The 20,027-nt window shown below is 43.9% G+C and overlaps 1 protein-coding gene across 1 annotated transcript in view; it reads left to right on the top strand.

Annotated features, from left to right (window-relative positions):
* Nucleotides 1-18,538, top strand: part of LOC126412676 (signal peptidase complex subunit 3) — a 76,093-nt gene extending 57,555 nt beyond the window's left edge. The window contains exons 4-5 of the mRNA XM_050082380.1: nt 17,483-17,586; nt 18,023-18,538. Of these exons, the coding sequence (XP_049938337.1) occupies nt 17,483-17,586; nt 18,023-18,182 (264 nt within the window). The 3' untranslated portion in view covers nt 18,183-18,538. The remainder of the gene's footprint in view (nt 1-17,482; nt 17,587-18,022) is intronic.
* The last annotated feature ends 1,489 nt before the right edge of the window (nt 18,539-20,027 follow it).

Below are 20,027 nucleotides of genomic sequence, written 5' to 3'. Positions count from 1 at the left end.
TGCAAATGAAATGTATATGGGTTCAGAACTCTAGCCGTTCTTCTACAGCTGTCTCTTTGAATGGAAATGATTCTTTTAGTGCTGCTTCTTCTGCCCCTTCGGCCTTCCCTTCCATGGCTATGCCCTAGGAGGGGGGTCAGGCTCATCGACTAAGGGCGAAACCTTTCCTCCGCTATCTGGTTTGCACCAGGAGTGATGGGGGATACTTTCACCAATACCAAACCTTTATTTTTGTGGAACACATTGAAGACAAGTTTGGCAAAGTGGACTCTCTGAGCAAGATGCGGTCGGGTTCATTGTTGATCAAAACTGATTCAGCTGCTCAGTCTGCAGCTCTACGTGCCTGTGACCATCTTGGCAAAATTCCTGTGTCCATTACCCCTCCCCCCCCCCCCCCACACCAGTCTTTGAATATGGTTCAAGATGTAATTTTTCACAGGGACCTCGTCCTTCAAACGGATGAGGAACTTAGGGATAGTCTAGGATGACGGGGTGTTCACTTACTTTGGTGTGTTCAGAAGGGCCCGAAGGACAATCACAGTGATATTGATGCCTTTATCCTGGTGTTTGAAGGGGATACCCTCCCTGAGAAGGTCAAGATTATGGCTTATCGATGTGCTGTGAAGCCGTACATCCCACCACCTATGAGATGTTTTAAGTGCTTGCATTTTGGAGACATTTCTTCCCACTGTTCGTAGACCCCTCTCTGTCGTGACTGTGGATGTCCACTCCATGAGGGGAGTTCCTGTGTTCCCCTCCTGTGTGTGTTAATTGTCATGGCAGTCCTTCTCCATGTTCACCAAATTGCCCGGCTTATAAGAAGGAAAAGAAGATACAGGCGTATAAGTCCCTCAATCGTCTAACCTACACTGAGGCTCGTAAGAAATATGTATGTCTTCATCCTGTGTCAATGACGTCTAGCTATGCTATAGTTACATCTTCACCCCTTTCTCCCCCCCCCCCAGTGCCAAACCCCTCTCTTCCCCCTCTTCCCTGCAGTTCCCCCCTCCCCTCCGGGTGCTGCTACCCCTCCCCAGCTAGAGAAGTGTCCCACTTCTTCGGTGTCTGCTGGTCAAGGGTACCTCTCCCGAGGACCCCCTTTCCCAGCACCTTCAAGGCCAAAGGTCTGCTGCAACACGACCACCACGAGAACCACGGTCTGTTTGTCCCCCAGGTTGCCCGCTCTCTTTCTGTTCCCAATCTTGCTGCAGCTGGTTCCTTTATGCAGCACGGCCCTCCTCAATCTCAAACAGAAAAGAAGAAGAAACATAAGTCCTGGTACAAGGAGCCTCTGGTGTCGCTAGGGGTCCCGTCCCCAGCTTTGCAACCTGACTGACCTGCTGTTCATGGATGTCACCCCCTCCTTGTCGGTAATGGATGGTGACCTGCGGCATGACTGGCTTTAGCCTGTTCACCCCACATTTGAATCATCGTTCTGTGGTTAGGCAGTGGAATTGTAATGAATATTACTGTCACTTTCTGGAGTTGAAATCCCTTATTTCGTTTCACTCTGCAGCTTGAGTGGTTCCACAGGAATCTCATTTTACTGATGATCACTCACTGACCCTCCATGGTTTCCGTGCTTTCTGTTGAAATAGGGTAGGCCCCCTGTGGGCCTCCGGCGGCATTTATACATTGGTCTGTACGGACATTGCTAACATGTGGATTCCTCTTCAAACTACATTGAAAGCAGTTGCTGTTAGGGTCCACCTGGACTCTGGGGTCATAGTTTGCAATCTTCATCTCCCTCCTGACAGGACTCTTACATCTGCTGCCTTCACTGTCCTTCAGCAACTTCCTCCTCCCTTCCTCCTCCTCGGGGATTTTAATGCTCATCATCCCTTGTGGGGCAGTGCATTCCATCTAGTCAGGGACTTCTCATAGACCACTTTCTTGCGGACCACGACTTGTGCCCCCTTAATGATGGCTCCCCTACCCATTTCAGTGCCGGTCATGGTACCTTTTCTGCCATTGATCTTTCTCTTTCTTCTCCCTCCCTCCTCCTGTCATTACACTGGTCCCCACATGATGACATTTGCGATAGTGACCACTTCCTGTTGATTCTCTCACTCCCCGATGGACAGGTTAATTCGTTGGTCTTTCCAACGCGCCAATTGGCCTCTATATACTGCACAGGTTGTTTTTTCTCCCTCTTTGTCGCGTTGTATTGATGAGTCCTATGTGACCTGTCTGATGCAATTGTTAGTGCTGCTAGCCTTGCTATCCCATGCTCATGTGGACCATTTCACCGCCAGCAAGTCCCGTAGTGGAGTTCAGCCAATGCCATTGTCATCCGTGATCGCCATCGAGCTTTGCAACACCTTAAGAGGCATCCATCCACTGCCAATCTTGTTACCTTTAAATGCCTTCGCGCCAACGCCCGTTACTTAATCAAATGGAGCAAACGGGTGTGTTGGGAATGGTTTGTTTCTTCCCACGGTTCTACTGTCCCTATGTCACGGGTATAGGCTACACATCGCTCTCTCTAAGGTTGCCATTGACAGTCTACCCTCCTGGGCCTTGCCATCCCGGATGTGCTCTGGACAGACGTGTTGATTCTCGCAGAACATCTTGCGATGCATTTTGCAACAGCATCAGCATCAACCTCCTATATGGCTGTTTTCTTCCACCAGAAACAGCGGGCTGAAGCTTCTGCCTTATGTTTTGCCCCTTGTCAGTCAGAATCTTACAACAAACCTTTTACTGAAAGGGACTTCTTTCTGCATTTCCTTCTTCTCATGATAGGGCTCCTGGCCCAGACTCCATTCATAACCAATTGCTTCAACATCTCAGTGCTCCACAACGACAACATCTTCTCTGGGTGCTTAACCGTATTTGGCTCCAGGGTGACTTCCCTACTCAATGGAGGGATAGCATTGTGGTTCCTGTTCTTAAGCCTGGTAAGAAACTCCTGTTTTTTTTTAAAGCTATCAGCCAATTCGTCTGACAAATGTTGTTTGCATGATACTTGAACAAATGGTAGCCCGTTGGCTCAATTGGGTCCTTGAATCTTAGGATCTCTTGTCCCCTTACCAGTGTGGCTTCCGAGAGGGACGGTCTCCGATTGATCATTTACTTCAATTGGAATCTGCAGTTCGGCAGGCTTTTCCCCAGTGCCGCCATTTGGTTCCAGTATTTTTTGACCTTCGCAAAGCCTATGATATGGCTTGGTGCCATCATATCTTACTTGCACTTCATGAGTGGGCTCTTCGGGGCCCACTCCCAATTTTTATCTGCCAGTTCCTGTTCCATCGGTCGTTCTGGGTTCGGGTTGGTACTGTTTTTAGTTCTCCATGGGCCAAGAAGAATGGCATCCCACAGGGTTCCGTCTTGAGTGTACTTCTTTTCCTCATTGCTATAGATGGACTTGGGGCCTCCGTCGGTACTTTGGTCACCCCTTCTCTGTATGTGGATCATTCTGCATTTGGGTTAGTTCCTCTTCGATGGCCTCTGCATTTATCTTTATGTGGATGATTCTGCATTTGGGTTAGTTCCTCTTCGATGGCCTCTGCAGAGCAGCAGCTCCAGGGTGCTATACAGGGTGCCTCTGCATTGACCCTCTCACACGGGTTTCAATTCTCTCCTTTAAAATCGTGGGTGGTCCACTTCTGTCACTGTACTACAGTCCACCCCGATCCAGAGCTTCACCTCGATGCACAATAATTACCTGTGGTCCCACAGTTTCATTTCCTGTGCCTTCTTTTCGACAACAAGCTCACTTGGCTGCCTCATATCAGACTTCTGAAGATGTCCACCATTGTGGTATCCGTTTGGCCACTGATGCCTTAAGTACTAGCCCTGTTGATAGTCTTCTGGTTGAAGCTGGGATTCCCCCCTCCCCCCCATCCTTTCTGTTCGGCGGTCCCAGCTTCTGGTTTCTTATGCAGTCGCTGTCCATTCCTCTCCCACTCAACCTTCCTATTCTATCCCGTTCCCAGACCAAGGACGTCACCCACCTGATTCCCGCCCTTGGGCGGGTTTACCGGTTGGGCTCCACCTTGCATCTCTTCGCCATGATTTTCAGCTTCCTTCTTTGTCCTGTCTCCCATGTTCCCTCTCCATAACCCCCCCCCCCCCCCCCCCTTGCCCCCCTTGGTTAGTTCCTCGGCCCCAGATTCGGATGGATATCCGCCGAAGTCCGAAGGATTCCGTTCCGCCGAATTTTATTGGAGTTTCAGGATGCTGTTGTTTTTTGCATCGATGGTTCTAAATCTGCTGATCGTGTGAGATATGCCTTCCCATTCTCTGTTGGCATGGAAAATCATCTCCTGCCAACTGCATGTGGTGTGTTTACTGCGGAATTGATGGCAATTTCCCAGGCCTTTATCTTCATTGAACAGTCCTAACTCGACCGCATTTTGTTATGCACGGACTCAATGAGTGGCCTTCAGGCCATTGACTGTTGTTTTTCCCACCATCCCTTGGTCTCGGCCATCCGTGACAGTCTCGCTGATCATTCCGTTGACTTCCTTTGCATCCATGGCCATGTGGGTATACTAGGTAATGTGCTTGCTGATCATTTGGCTGGGGGAGCAGTCACTTAACCCCCTTCTGTCACCCTTCCTGTGGCGGATTTACCGCTTCATATCAAATCCCACTTCACACAGTCAGGGCCAACTCTTGGGAGGTTACCTCCCTGTCTAATAAACTTCATGCGATTAAGGTGACGTCTGTCCTGTGGCGTTCTTCCTTCCACTTCTCCCAAAAGGACTTGACCGCCCTATGTTGTCTCTGCATTGGCCATACCAGGCTGACCCATGGTTTTATTTTGCGTAATGAGCCACCCCCACTTTGTGGTTGTGGAGCCTTCCAGTCAGTAGCCCACATTTTGGTGGAATGCCTTCTTCTTTTGGCTCTGCATACTAAGTACAGACTTCCCCGCACTTTACCTTTAATGTTGGCAGACGATTCCCGGATGGTTGAACTGGTTCTCAGTCTCCTCCATGAAAGTGTTTTTTAATCTCCCACTGTAAGCTGTGTTTGGAGAGTCCTGACTCCCCTCCCTGGCCAAGATCCTCTTTTCTCTCTCTTTTACTCTGTTTTTATCTCTTTCTGTTTTTATTGCTTTTTGGATTTGCCTACAGGAAAATTAAAGAGATCTTTGGAGATAAGAGAACCACTTGTATGAACATCAAGAGCTCAGATGGAAACCCAGTTCTAAGCAAAGAAGGGAAACCAGAAAGGTGGAAGGAGTATATAGAGGGTCTATACAAGGGCGATGTACTTGAGGACAATATTATGGAAATGGAAGAGGATGTAGATGAAGATGAAATGGGAGATACGATACTGCGTGACGAGTTTGACTGAAAGACCTGAGTCGAAACAAGGCCCCCGGAGTAGACAATATTCCATTGGAACTACTGACGGCCGTGGGAGAGCCAGTCCTGACAAAACTCTACCACCTGGTGAGCAAGATGTATGAAACAGTTGAAATACCCTCAGACTTCAAGAAAAATATAATAATTCCAATCCCAAAGAAAGCAGGTGTTGACAGATGTGAAAATTACCGAACAATCAGTTTAATAAGCCACAGCTGCAAAATACTAACACGAATTCTTTACAGACGAATGGAAAAACTAGTGGAAGCCGATCTCAGGGAAGATCAGTTTGGATTCCGTAGAAATATGGGAACACGTGAGGCAATACTGACCTTACGACTTATCTTAGAAGAAAGATTAAGGAAAGGCAAACCTACGTTTCTAGCATTTGTAGACTTAGAGAAAGCTTTTGACAATGTTGATTGGAATACTCTCTTTCAAACTCTAAAGGTGGCAAGGGTAAAATACAGAGAGCGAAAGGCTATTTATAATTTGTACAGAAACCAGATGGCAGTTATGAGTCGAGGGACATGAAAGGGAAGCAGTTGTTGGGAACGGAGTAAGACAAGGTTGTAGCCTCTCCCCGATGTTATTCAATATGTATATTGAGCAAGCAGTAAAGGAAACAAAAGAAAAATTCGGAGTAGGTATTAAAATCCATGGAGAAGAAATAAAAACTTTGAGGTTCGCCGATGACATTGTAATTCTGTCAGAGACACCAAAGGACTTGGAAGAGCAGTTGAATGGAATGGATAGCGTCTAGAAAGGAGGATATAAGATGAACATCAACAAAAGCAAAACAAGGATAATGGAATGTAGTCAAATTAAATCAGGTGATGCTGAGGGAATTAGATTAGGAAATGAGACACATAAAGTAGTAAAGGAGTTTTGCTATTTGGGGAGCAAAATAACTGATGATGGTCGAAGTAGAGAGGATATAAAATGTAGACTGGCAATGGCAAGGAAAGCGTTTCTGAAGAAGAGAAATTTGTTAACATCGAGTATAGATTTAAGTGTCAGGAAGTCGTTTCTGAAAGTATTTGTATGGAGTGTGGCCTTGTATGGAAGTGAAACATGGACGATAAATAGTTCGGACAGGAAGAGAATAGAAGCTTTCGAAATGTGGTGCTACAGAAGAATGCTGAAGATTAGATGGGTAGATCACATAACTAATGAGGAGGTATTGAATAGGATTGGGGAGAAGAGAAGTTTGTGGCACAACTTGACCAGAAGAAGGGATCGGTTGGTAGGACATGTTCTGAGGCATCAAGGGATCACCAATTTAGTATTGGAGGGCAGCGTGGAGGGTAAAAATCGTAGAGGGAGACCAAGAGATGAATACACTAAGCAGATTCAGAAGGATGTAGGTTGCAGTAGGCACTGGGAGATGAAGAAGCTTGCACAGGATAGACTAGCATGGAGAGCTGCATCAAACCAGTCTCAGGACTGAAGACCACAACAACAACAACATTGTTTCCTTTTACAGTACACACTTTTACATTCTAGCAGTTTAACGCTTTTGAATAGCAGGTGGTCTTGCCTGTACTGCATCAGAGGTGGGATATTTCCTGCCTCTGGCATGGGCTCGGGGTTGTCCACTTGCTGAATTCCCTCCTTTTGTTTTCACCATTGACAACACGACTGCACTTTTACGGTTTTCAGCTCTTTCTTTTTATCGTTATGACTCTTCTGAGATGTAAATCCGTCCCAATGGGCCACCTTTGAAACAAGGGACTGATAACCCTGCTGTATGGTCCCTTCAACACAACCAACCGAGGACATACAGGGTAGTGCAACTGCTGGGACTTATCTCTGGCATGCTCCCCGTGAGACCCATGCTTCAAACTTACTGTCCACACACTACATTTGTAGTGCCCCTGCCCAGTATACTCATTACTCACGGCAGTCAATCTACTGATTCCTGTAAGAGTTTGGGCAATGTAAGTGCATCTGCACTGAAGATCATTGGCCAGTAAGCCTTATCTATATGATGATGGTATCTGTTCTTTCAGACATGTCCGAACTCTTTCGGGAATCGGTAGATTGACTGCTGTGAGTAATGAGTATAGTGGGCAGGGGCACTACAAATGTAGTGTGTGGACAGTAAGTTGGAAGTATGGGCCTCACAGGGAGCATGCCAGAGATAAGTCGCTGTGGTCGCACCATCCTGTGTGTCCTCAGTTGCTCAGTCGGATAGAGCGTCTGCCATGTAAGCAGGAGATCCCGGGTTCAAGTCCCAGTCGGGGCACACATTTTCAACTGTCCCTGTTGATATTTTTCAATCCTTGTAAGCAGCTAAAGGTCTGGATTTCATTGTCACCATAAGTCATCTTGAGTATGTAATAGAACATTTCTCTCTTCATCTTGTATATTTGTAAAACTTGTCTGGTCATTTCAGTAACTGAGGGAAGAGTGTACAGTGTGTGCTACAGGCGCATTGTTATCCATAAAAAAATCTTGTTGTTCGGGAACATGAAGCCCATGAATGGCTGCAAATTGTTTCTAAGTAGCTGAACATAACCATTTCCAGTCAATTATCAGTTCAGTTCGACCACAAGACCCATCCATAAAGCATAGTCCACACTATTAAGGAGCCACCACCAGCAGCTTGCACATTGCCTTGTTGACAGTTTATGTCCATGGCTTCATGAGGTCTGCATCACATTCAAACTCTACCATACCAACTGAAATTGGGGACTCCTTTGACCAGGCCACAATTTTCCAGTCAGGTATCTAGGGTCTAACTGAGATCATCATGAGCCCAGGAGAGATGCTGCAGGTGTGTTGTGTCATCAGCAAAGGCACTCGAATCCAGACGTGTGCTGCCATAGCTCATTAACACCAAATTTTGCCACACTGTCCTAATGGATATGTTCGTCATACGTCCCACATTGATGTCTCAGTTCATTTCACACAGTGTTGCTTGTGTGTTAGCACTGACAACTCTAAACAAACGCAGCTGTTCTCAGTCATTAAGAGAAGACAGTCGGCCACTGCCTTGACCATGGTGTGAGGTAATGCCTGAAATTTGGTATTCCCAGCACAGTCTTGACACTATGGATCTCTGAATACTAAATTCGCTAGTATTTACTGAAATGGAATGTTCCATGCGTATAGCTCCAACTGTCATTGCATGGTCAGAGTCTTAGTTTCAGTCATGCAGCCATAATCACATCTGACAACTTTCCACACGAATCACCTGAGTACAAATGACATCTCTGCCAATATACTGCCTTTTTATACCTTGTGTATTCGATGTTGTGGCCATTTTTTTATGTGCATATCACCATCCCACGACTTGTCACCCCAGTGAGTGCCACACTGGGCAACCTACCCTGCACAATCCGCAGTTCTGCAAAATTTTTAATGGGAGCACAAAAGGCAGATCCAGCAAAGGGACCATACAATTAAAAGTTGTAGAATGTGGAAGGGAAGAAAACAGTTGCTCAGAATCACCAACCAAATCCAAGCACAATCAGTACCAAGAAGACCACCCAATGGAATGGCAGAGAAGAAAAAAGAAAAGTAAAAGGACAGACTTCCAGTATGGAGAGGGAAGTAGCATTGCGAGGGCTGGGGGCCCCTCGGTGGCCCAGCACATACTCATAAAGGATTTCTACTTTTCCCAAATATTAAAACATCATCAGTGCAACATCGAGTTCCAAAATAGCTGCATACAACAATGAAGCACCCTGAACAACCATACTGTTGAAGCCTCATCAAGTGGCTTAAGATGATGTATTGCTTACGGACAATACTTTCAAAATACGCAAACCTAAGCAGGCACTTTCACAAATTTGTAAGTGACCATCAAATCTACATTACTTCACAACAGCATTATGAAAAGGATACATTACTTCTCACCACATAGAGACATTGAGTCGCACACAGGCACAACAAAAGACTGCTAATACTGTGAGCTTTTGGCCAAAAGGCCTTCGTGTCCACTACGTCTGTCCATCGAGGCAGCCTGAGTGCATCAATAATGTCTCTCAATTTCCCGTTGACATTGGCAGAACATATTGACATTTTGCCTTGCATTTTGCTGTAGTCCATTTTGGTTGCTATGTTCCTAATATCTGTGTTGATAAAATTTTTGTACTTGTCAACAGCCTTTACATTAGGACATTTTCTTTTAGGGATAGGTGGGGGCAGGAACACAGCATAAATGGAACCTTTTTTTATTAGGGAAGCCCAGTGTATGGGAGGTGTCAAGCATTAGCATTATGCATAAATTGCTGTCAAACATTAAGCCTAGTGTCTAGCTTACTATCCTCCTCCCTCTGGTATTTTCATACATCATTAACTACTGAAAAGAGAATATTACTAACTGAAATTAATTGTTTAACAAGCTAGGATGTGTTCAGAGGCACCAATAACATGTGCCAGTGGTCATCCAATAACATCAGCCGACAGCTTGGTCACTGTGTCCAGTCATCAGGTTTTGGTGGGATCAAGGTGGACGAACTCACTCCTAACATACAGTGAGATTATAATTAAACTTTCAAAATGTTGTAGAAAGAACAACACTGGTCAGAATGACGTCAAATTGCAACGGAATATTATTGGAGGAGGAGGAAAACGTATGGCAGAAAAAAAAGTTAAAATTGATCAATAGATGGTACTGCATATGTTGGAATATGTAAATGAAAACACCTGTCATGCGGATGACCTATTAAAGTTGGTATAAACACGCTGGGTACACAGCTTATACTCCTTTTGTGTCTGCGACGTTTGCCATGACTGCCTCAATGCAGGGTCGCGCCCTGCTTGTAAAGCTGTATTACAAGAATGTTGACTGTGCACACGTCGCTCTGCAGAAGTTCTGGGCACTGAAGGATTTGAAAAAAGGCAATGGTCCGATGAATGGAGAAAATTATTTGGAAATTTGAAAAGACTGGTTCTTTTGGGTGCAACCTGGTAGAGCGAAGAAACGAATTGATTAGATGTCAGTGGAAGCAGTGGCCACAGCAATGCTCGAGGAGACGAGTGGTGGTGTGCAAAGTGTAGTGTGCGGAGAGTTGCCCAAACATTGGACATAAGCGGTAGCAAGGTGCGTAAAAGCCTTCAAAACATTCTTCTTTGCTATCCATCCAAAATTACCCATGTGCACGAGTTATTTCATGTTGACCTGCTAGCAAGAGATACCTTTGCTTTTGCCCACATGGAACTGGACAATGATTGGCCGTGGAAGATTTTGTGGACAGACAAAGCCCACTTCCATCTGGCAGAATGTCAATACACAGAATTGTCAAATATGGTTAATGGAAAATCCACACGCAAATCAACCAGTACCACTTCATTCTGAAAAGGTCACTGCGTGGTGCAGGTTTACAGCATCATTTATCATAGGGCCACATTTTTTCGAAGAGACAGGTTTTCAGAAATGCTGGTATTTTCAGCCGCCATTTCCCTACAGCCTGGCCATTGCGATCACCTGACCTTAATCCGTATGACTTCTGGCTGTTGGGCTATCTGAAAGATGTTGTGTTCAGTGTTCGATTGCAAACTTACTACATTAAAGGTAAGCATTGTGCAACACATTCTGAATGTGACCCAGAAACACTTTGATCAGCTGTGGAACATGCTGTTTAAAATTTCAACTTGTTACAGAAAATGGTGGACAGCAGATTGAACTCTTTTTGCACCAGTCACACAGAAATTAATATTCAGATTTGATTTTGATTGATTCTTTTTATGCAGTTTTTGGCCTCAGGATAATTAAAAGCTGGTTTTTCCCACCTGATGTGATATGACCTTGCTGTGGTGGATGGGCTTACGTAACTAACAGTATCACAATTGTACACCCATGCACATTGAGTAGTACAGTTTAACATCAAACGTACACCTTAGGCATTATTTTACGAGTCATTTGTAGTCGACCACTATTAAATAATAACACTTCCAGCACCATCTATTGCTACATTTTATAACAATTTATTGTTCTTCTGCCATACGTTTCCCCCCTTCTCCAATAATATTCTGTTGCAATTTGATGTCATTCTGATCAGTGGTGTTATTTCTTCAGAAAAAAGTTTTAATTATAATCACCCTGTATACCAATATCCCATTAATGGCAATGAAAAAAGTGACACTCAATACCGAGCCGTGTGAGATGGTGTTCTCTTGGACCTGTTGGGCTGCTGGTCACTCCTGCATTGTATGTCGATGAGTTCTGCATTTGGTACAACTCCCATTCTGTAGCCTCCACTAAACGCCAGCCCCAAGAGGCCATCTGGGGACCATGCAGCATAGTCCCATTTCTTGGCCCACGTTTCTGATAAAAAGCTGACTTGGTTGTCACATATTCATCAGTGAGAGATTAGCTGCAAGTGGAAGCTTAATGCTCTCCGCTTCGTTGCCCGCACATCTTGGACATCTTGGGGTGTGTATTGTGCTATTCTTATCCATATTTACTGGGCCTTGGTTTTGTCCCGACTGGACTATGGTTACCAGGTTTCAACTTTAAAACTGTTAGACACAGTCCACCATTGTGGCATACATCTGGCCACTGGTGCCTCTTGGACTAGTCCTATACACACTCTCCTTACCGAAGCGGGGATCTTCCCCTTCAGATTTGATGGAACCAGCTATTGGTCACCTATGCAATCGCCATTTGACCACATATCCTATTCTCTTTACCAGTTGGAATGCACAACACTTCCCTTTGCCAGGATCTCCATCTCCCCTCCCAGGATTGTGCTCCCTGTGTTTGTTTTCTTGTACAGATTAGGACCAATCTCTTCCAAGGTCCTAATGTCTCGGCCACCTATGTGACCTTTCGGCATCTGTTACGTCCAGTTCTCCAAGAGCTCCTGAGTGCTATCATCTTTTACACCGAGAGCTCTGAAACTGTGGATCAGACGAGATGTGCTTTTACATCTGCTGTCAGTATGGAATGCCATTTGCTGCTGGGAACATGTAGTGTGTGTATATGGCAGAGGTGACAGCTGTTGACAGATGACCATGTCTTAATACGTGCTGACTCAATGAGCAAACTCACTAGGCTATTGACCATTGCTATTGCCACCCTTTGGTCTCCACTATTCATGACCTGCCCGCTGACCTTTATTGTGCTACCTGCTCAGTTGTCTTTCTGTGGATCTGAGGCCATGTAGATATATCCTTGGTTGACTGTTTGGCTAGAGGAGCATTTACTCACTCCACGTTCGCTTTGTCGATCCCAGGTGTGGATTTGCAGGTGTACGTGAGACCTCTATTCACTCGGAAATGGAATGACATCTGGAGTGCTACTGCACCATCTAATAAACTCCGCACGATGAAGGAGACTACTGCAATGTGCTCTTCCTTCTGCTTATCCTAGAAGGAATCCCCAGTCCTCTATCATCTCCACATTGGTCATACCAGGTTAACTCATAGCTTTCTTTTGTCTAATGAGTTACCCGTACTTTGGAGTTGTGGAGCCCTAGAGGCAGTATCTCATCTTCGTGGAATGCCCCCTCCTTTTGGCCATCTGCACTAAGTATGAACTTCTGGAGTCTTTGCCTCTAATGTTGGTGGACAATTTGTGGATGGCTGAACTAATTCTTTTTTCTCCATGAAAGTGGTTTTTCTTCTCAGTTATAAGTTTTAATCTGCCACCAGAGCAGGGCCAGGGTGGTTGGGGATGGGGCATCTCCCTCTGAATGTTAGTCTGGAGAATCCCCAACCCTAATTCCTTGGCCAGACTACTCTACCATCCCTCTTTTACTGTTTAATCACTCTCAGAAACTCTTTGCCTCCTTTCTGCCGCACCAAATTTTGTGTTCTGGGTATCGCACTTTACTGAATAGTGGGCAGTCTTGACTGTAATGGATCAAGGGTGGGACATTTCCTGTCGCAAGCGGGACTCCCACCTGCTGACTTCCCTATCTCCTTCATCTTGCTTTTATTATAGACAGTCCAAGAGAGATACATTTCTTTTTTGCCTTTTCGCATTTACTGTTACGAATCTCCTGATTAGACCGTTGAGCGAGGTGGCGCAGTGGTTAGCAAGCTGGTCTTGCATTTGGGAGGATGATGGTTCAAACCCACATCCAGCCATTCTGATTTAGGTTTTGCGTGATTTCCCTAAATCGCTCCAGGCAAGTGCCAGGATGGTTCCTTTGAAAATGCACAGCTGAGTTGCTTCCCCATCCTTCCCTAATCCGATGGGACCGATGACTGCTGTTTGGTACTCTCCCCCAAATCAACCAACCATCTGATCTAATTGGATCAGAAAAAAACATCTCGGTGGGCACCTTTGCTTCCAGATGCACCATTCCTGGATCAAAGTGCTGATGACCTCGTTATTTGGTCACATTCCCTCTCCCTCCAATAAACCAACCAACCAAAAGTAGAAATTGTTTTGTCACATGCAGGCTGCAAGGTGATTCACAGTTTTGTAAGAAATGGTTTAGTTTCTGATTGTGGAGCAAATATATTGTTGTTATGCAACAGGATGCCTTCTCAGATATTTTTTGGAAAACCTTAGAAGGAGTACTCCAGCATATCAGGCTGCAATTACTTGATCTATATTATCCAAGTTTACTGTGTTGATAGATCTGCTGGCAATAAAGTAAGTGCACGTTATTCTGTTGCTCATACTCTTGTATCCCTCTACTTGTTGGCCAAGCATCTTTCAGGGAGTGCTAGACATGTGACTGTCATTCAGTCTCTGAAATCATCTTGGGACAGGCCTCTTTAGTGATTGCTAACAATGTTGGATATAAGATTTGACTTACTAGCGTTGTACCTCTCTCATGCTAGTTGCAGCCCTTTTGAGACTTCACTGTCTTCTTCAATCACTCACATTTCATTGAATATCAATTGTTACTGACTGTCTAGACCAACTTGGAATTTCAAGAGAATTTCTTACCTTTCTGATTTATTAAAGGAATGAAAGACTGTTCCATAGAAGAATCGAGAAGTGCCAAATATGATTACCTAAGGCACTGATTGACACTGAAATGCTCTCTGAAATCATTAAAAGAAAGAAAAAAAAAACATGCAGAAACCTTACATTTTTAACTCTGCAGCTGACAGTGCTGCATATGATGCAAATATCAAAATGGAAACCCTTCCACTAGATTACTTTCAGTAAAACATAGTCCATTCATGTGCAGATAGCTAGGTAAGTGAGTGGATAATGGTAATATTGAGACTTGTGATGTGAGCGGTCACCATGCAGCAGGGAAGTTATAAATTACTCTGATTGTGTCTTCCGACATAAATTTAGTAATGTTATTAACAGTTTGTCCTGCCTGACTATGAAGTAGTCTCTTTACATGTACTGAACTGGTAAGCACATAGAAGTTTGAACAATTCATGCCGTATCTCCTGCCACTGCCAAGCTCTACTAGGCATGGTGGCTGTTGGGAGTGACCAGGTTTGTTCGAATGAAGATATTATGACCAATCACAAACCTTTCCAAACTGTGTCTGCTGAGCAAACACAGTTTCTTGGTTGTTGTGATCATCGTGACATCTTTGTCAAACCATATTTAGCGTCGTTTCGGCATATGGCATTTCGAGCTCTAGTTGACACTGTCATTCACTTTGCGTTGCTCAAATGTTTTTAGTTTAAACGCAGCGCCAGTTATGTATTTTATTCCTGCTGAACAAAACGTGTTTCTTGTGCACGTGTACGTGTGTGTGTGTGTGTGTGTGTGTGTGTGTGTGTGTGTGTGTGTGTGTTTTTACATAACTGATAAGGTACAGAACCTGATAACCTCAAAAAGATGACTACAGTGCAAGAGACACAGAATAACACACATTCAAACACCACAAAAAATTCTTATTTACATATTTGCACTTGACAACGAGGAAAAAGTCTCGAAACATGTCATTCTAAGCACGAAAAAATACGTAACTAGTGCAGTATTTCATTATTTAAATAATGACTGACAGTTGCAGGCTTTCAAAAACATAAATTATGACATACGAGATTGAGTCAAATGTTCCTACTTCCCAGACAGTTATCAGTACCCGTTAAATCAGCAGTTTTAATTAGATAATAAACATTCATTAGATAATAAACAAGTCCCTGACAAGTCTTTTGATGCCTGTTATGTACATATATCATACATAAAGTGCAAGAGGCATCCTGTATGTAACTTTTACAGCTTAAAACATTATTTCCCACATTTTATATTTTCTTGCATTTTACACAGTTTTCTTTCAAGTCCCGTGAAAAGTGTAAAGGTGGTGTTCCACTTGTAGAATCTACATATTATAGTGTTGATGTATCCATCTTTCACTTGATCATCCCAATGATCTGTTTTCGTGGCTGATTTGTGTATACAGGGTGTTACAAAAAGGTACGGCCAAACTTTCAGGAAACATTCCTCACACACAAAGAAAGAAAATATGTTATGTGGACATGTGTCTGGAAACACTTACTTTCCATGTTAGAGCTCATTTTATTACTTCTCTTCAAATCACATTAATCATGGAATGGAAACACACAACAACAGAACGTACCAGCGTGACTTCAAACACTGTTACAGGAAATGTTCAAAATGTCCTCTGTTAGCTAGGATACATGCATCCACCCTCCGTCGCATGGAATCCCTGATGCAGCTCTGGAGAATGGCGTATTGTATCACAGCCGTCTACAATACAAGCATGAAGAGTCTCTACATTTGGTACCGGGGTTGCATAGACGAGAGCTTTCAAATGCCCCCATAAATGAGTCAAGAGGGTTGAGGTCAGGAGAGCGTGGAGGCCATGGAATTGGTCCGCTTCTACCAATCCATCGGTCACCGAATCTGTTGTTGAGAAGCGTACGAACACTTCGACTGAAATGTCCAGGAGCTCCATCGTGCATGAACCACATGTTGTCGTACTTGTAAAGGCACATGTTCTAGCAGCACAGGTAGAGTATCCCGTATGAAATCATGATAACGTGTTCCATTGAGCGTAGTTGGAAGAACATGGGGCCCAATCATGACATCACCAACAATGCCTGCCCGAACGTTCAAAGAAAATCAGTGTTGATGACGTGATTGCACAATTGCGTGCGGATTCTCGTCAGCCCACACATGTTGATTGTGAAAATTTACAATTTGATCACGTTGGAATGAAGCCTCAGCCGTAAAGAGATAATTTGCACTGAAATGAGGATTGACACATTGTTGGATGAACCATTTGCAGAAGTGTACCCGTGGAGGCCAATCAGCTGCTGATAGTGCCTGCACACGCTGTACATGGTACGGAAACAACTGGTTCTCCTGTAGCACTCTCCATACAGTGACGTGGTCAACGTTACCTTGTGCAGCAGCAACTTCTCTGACGCTGACATTAGGGTTATCGTCAACTGCACGAAGAATTGCCTCGTCCATTGCAGGTGTCCTCGTCGTTCTAGGTCTTCCTCAGTCGCTAGTCATAGGCTGGAATGTTCTGTGCTCCCCAAGACGCCAATCAATTGCTTCGAACGTCTTCCTGTCGGGACACCTTCATTCTGGAAATCTGTCTCGATACAAACGTACCGTGCCATGGCTATTGCCCCATGGTAATCCATACATCAAATGGGCATCTGCCAACTCCGCATTTCTAAACATTGCACTGACTGTGAAACCACTTTCGTGATGAACACTAACATGTTGATGCTACGTACTGATGTGCTTGATGCTAGTACTGTAGAGCAATGAGTCGCATGTCAACACAAGCACCGAAGTCAACATTACCTACCTTCAATTGGGCCAACTGGCGGTGAATCGAGTAAGTACAGTACATACTGACGAACCTAAAATGAGCTCTAACATGGAAATTAAGCATTTCCGGACACATGTCCACATAACGTCTTTTCTTTATTTGTGTGTGAGGAATGTTTCCTGAAAGTTTGGCCGTACATTTTTGTAACATCCTGTATATTTTACAGAATGTGAATTTGGTGGATTTTATTTAACTTATTTATTTTGCTCCATAGTCCTGTATACAATCTCCTAGAATTTGTAATTTTTTCCATATTTTTTTCCTTCTGTACATGTGTATCCGTTACCTATTCCGAAAAGCCTAATTTCTGCTGTCCATAGATCTCTCTCTCTCTCTCTCTCTCTCTCTCTCTCTCCCCCCTACTACCCATGACTCAAATGTTTTGTGAAATTAATTTTTCTATAAGGTAAAAATTCCTTTTCTATTTTTTGCTTCATTAAATTCTACCTGTGTATGTGGTCTTTTTTGTAGGTTGTTCTCTGGGACAAAATCATTCTACGAGGTGAGAATGCTAATTTGGATTTTAAAAATATGAATCTGAAATACTATTTCTCAGATGATGGAAATGGACTAAGGTAAGTTGTCTGTGAAGTATCATCTGCAATTTAAAGAGTTATCAGTTCAGTATTCACCATTACTGAATTTCAGTTTTCACAAATATCAGGCCAATATAACTTTAGTTGTGAGATGAGAAACTGTGATTTGTGATTACTAATTTTGTTTCTTAAGACTAATCAAAAGTGAAGGCAAAGATAAGATTAATCTTCTCATATATTGTCTGATTCCTGCAGCTTCATTTTACTTCCTGTTATTGCAGGAGAAAAAATTGTTTATGAAATACTTAGAACTTGATTATCTGCTTTGTATTGCTATGGCTATGTATTGATGTTTGTCTTTTTGAGGACTGAGACTGTATATGAATTTTTGTGATGTCAGAGTGTCTTATTTTAAATTTTCATATACACGTCCATGAGAAATTCTTCCCAGAATGATTTTGTTCATTTCTTGCAGGGGAAACAAGAATGTAACTTTGACGTTATCATGGAATATAATTCCAAATGCTGGTCTGTTGCCTAGTGTATCAGCTATTGGCAACCACACTTTCAGCTTCCCATCGGAGTACACATCGTCGCATGTCTATGGGAAGGAAACTCAGCATGCAGGAATATAGTGTATGATAAATGGGCACCAGTGATTTGCAGCAGTTACACAACTGGTGGTCATTTACAGAAACTGCTGCCTTCCTAAGTGGAAGTACAACTACTGACTGAACTGTGAGGGGTTGTGGAGTTTAAAATGACTAGCTTGTCGAAACGTGTGTGATTTAAAGAGTGCATGTAAGTCAAGTAAATGTCCATTTGCCATTCTCCAGGTGATTGTGATTGAGTGGGTGGCTATTTAAGCATCATTCAACTGTAAAGGGAAATATTTCTAATACTTTATTAAGGATGATAGACTGTTAAGCTGAATGTGTATTTATCATAATGTCATTAAAGTGTGTGATCTCTTTGACTGGAGTGACTGAAACTACATGTATTCATTTGTTTCCTTTAATCAGTGTATTACAAAGCACCTTAAACCACAGTTGTATATTAACCATTCTAGCAATGAAATCTGCAGTTAAGATTTCCTGATAGAGCCATGTATTACAAAGAATTTTCTTTCTAAAAATATACAAATTGATTGTCCTAATTTTTCTTAGGGATGTGTTCTTATTATTTGTTTTTTTAATTTTGGTCTAATGCCATTTGTTGAAAAGCTGTGGCATTCTAATTTTTAAATGTTTTGCTAGTCACCTAAAGATTTCCAACTGTTAACATCATTACATATCTGAACCTACATCTACAACTATATGAATACTCTGCAATTCAGTTTTAAGCACTTGGCGGGGGATATATAATAGAGGGAAACAATCCACGTGGGAGAAATATATCTAAAAACAAAGATGATGTGACTTACCAAACGAAAGCGCTGGCACGTCGATAGACACACACAAAATTCAAGCTTTCGCAACAAACTGTTGCCTCAAGGAAGAGGGTAAGGAGTCATTCCAATCCCGGGAGCGGAAAGACTTACCTTAGGGGGAAAAAAGGATGGGTATACATCGCACGCGCACGCGCACACACACACACACATATCCAGACACAAGCAGACATATTTAAAGACAAAGAGTTTGGGCAGAGATGTCAGTCGAGGCGGAAGTGCAGAGGCAAAGATGATGTTGAATGACAGGTGAGGTATCAGTGGCGGCAACTTGAAATTAGCGGAGATTGAGGCCTGGCGGATGACGAGAAGAGAGGATATACTGAAGGGCAAGTTCCCATCTCCGGAGTTCGGATAGGTTGGTGTTGGTGGGAAGTATCCAGATAACCCGGACGGTGTAACACTGTGCCAAGATGTACTGGCCGTGCACCAAGGCATGTTTAGCCACAGGGTGATCCTCATTACCAACAAACACTGTCTGCCTGTGTCCATTCATGGGAATGGACAGTTTGTTGCTGGTCATTCCCACATAGAATGCATCACAGTGTAGGCAGGTCAGTTGGTAAATCACGTGGGTGCTTTCACATGTGGCTCTGCCTTTGATCGTGTACACCTTCCAGGTTACAGGACTGGAGTAGGTGGTGGTGGGAGGGTGCATGGGACAGGTTTTACACCGGGAGCCAGAGGGTAACACATTGGGTAAGGATTCCAGGCGTTGTATGTGGCTGAGGGACTGCATCAGCTTTCAGACAACACCACATATAAAGTTGGCCAAGGTAACCCCATTCCCGATGTCCAGGCGGAGCTTCAAGGAATCCTCAGAACCTTAGGCCCCCTGCAAAACCTTTCACCTGACTCCATCAACCTCCTGACCCCACCGACACCCCGCACCCCTACCTTCTACCTGCTTCCTAAAATCCACAAACCCAATCATCCCGGCCGCCACATTGTAGATGGTTACCAAGCCCCCACAGAACGTATCTCTGCCTACGTAGATCTACACCTTCAACCCATTACATGCAGTCTCCCATCC

The sequence above is a fragment of the Schistocerca serialis genome, chromosome 7 (genome assembly GCF_023864345.2).
Source record: "Schistocerca serialis cubense isolate TAMUIC-IGC-003099 chromosome 7, iqSchSeri2.2, whole genome shotgun sequence".
NCBI lineage: Eukaryota > Metazoa > Arthropoda > Insecta > Orthoptera > Acrididae > Schistocerca > Schistocerca serialis.
The sequence above is the reverse complement of the archived record's forward strand: the minus strand, read 5'-3'. Positions and strand labels throughout refer to the sequence as shown.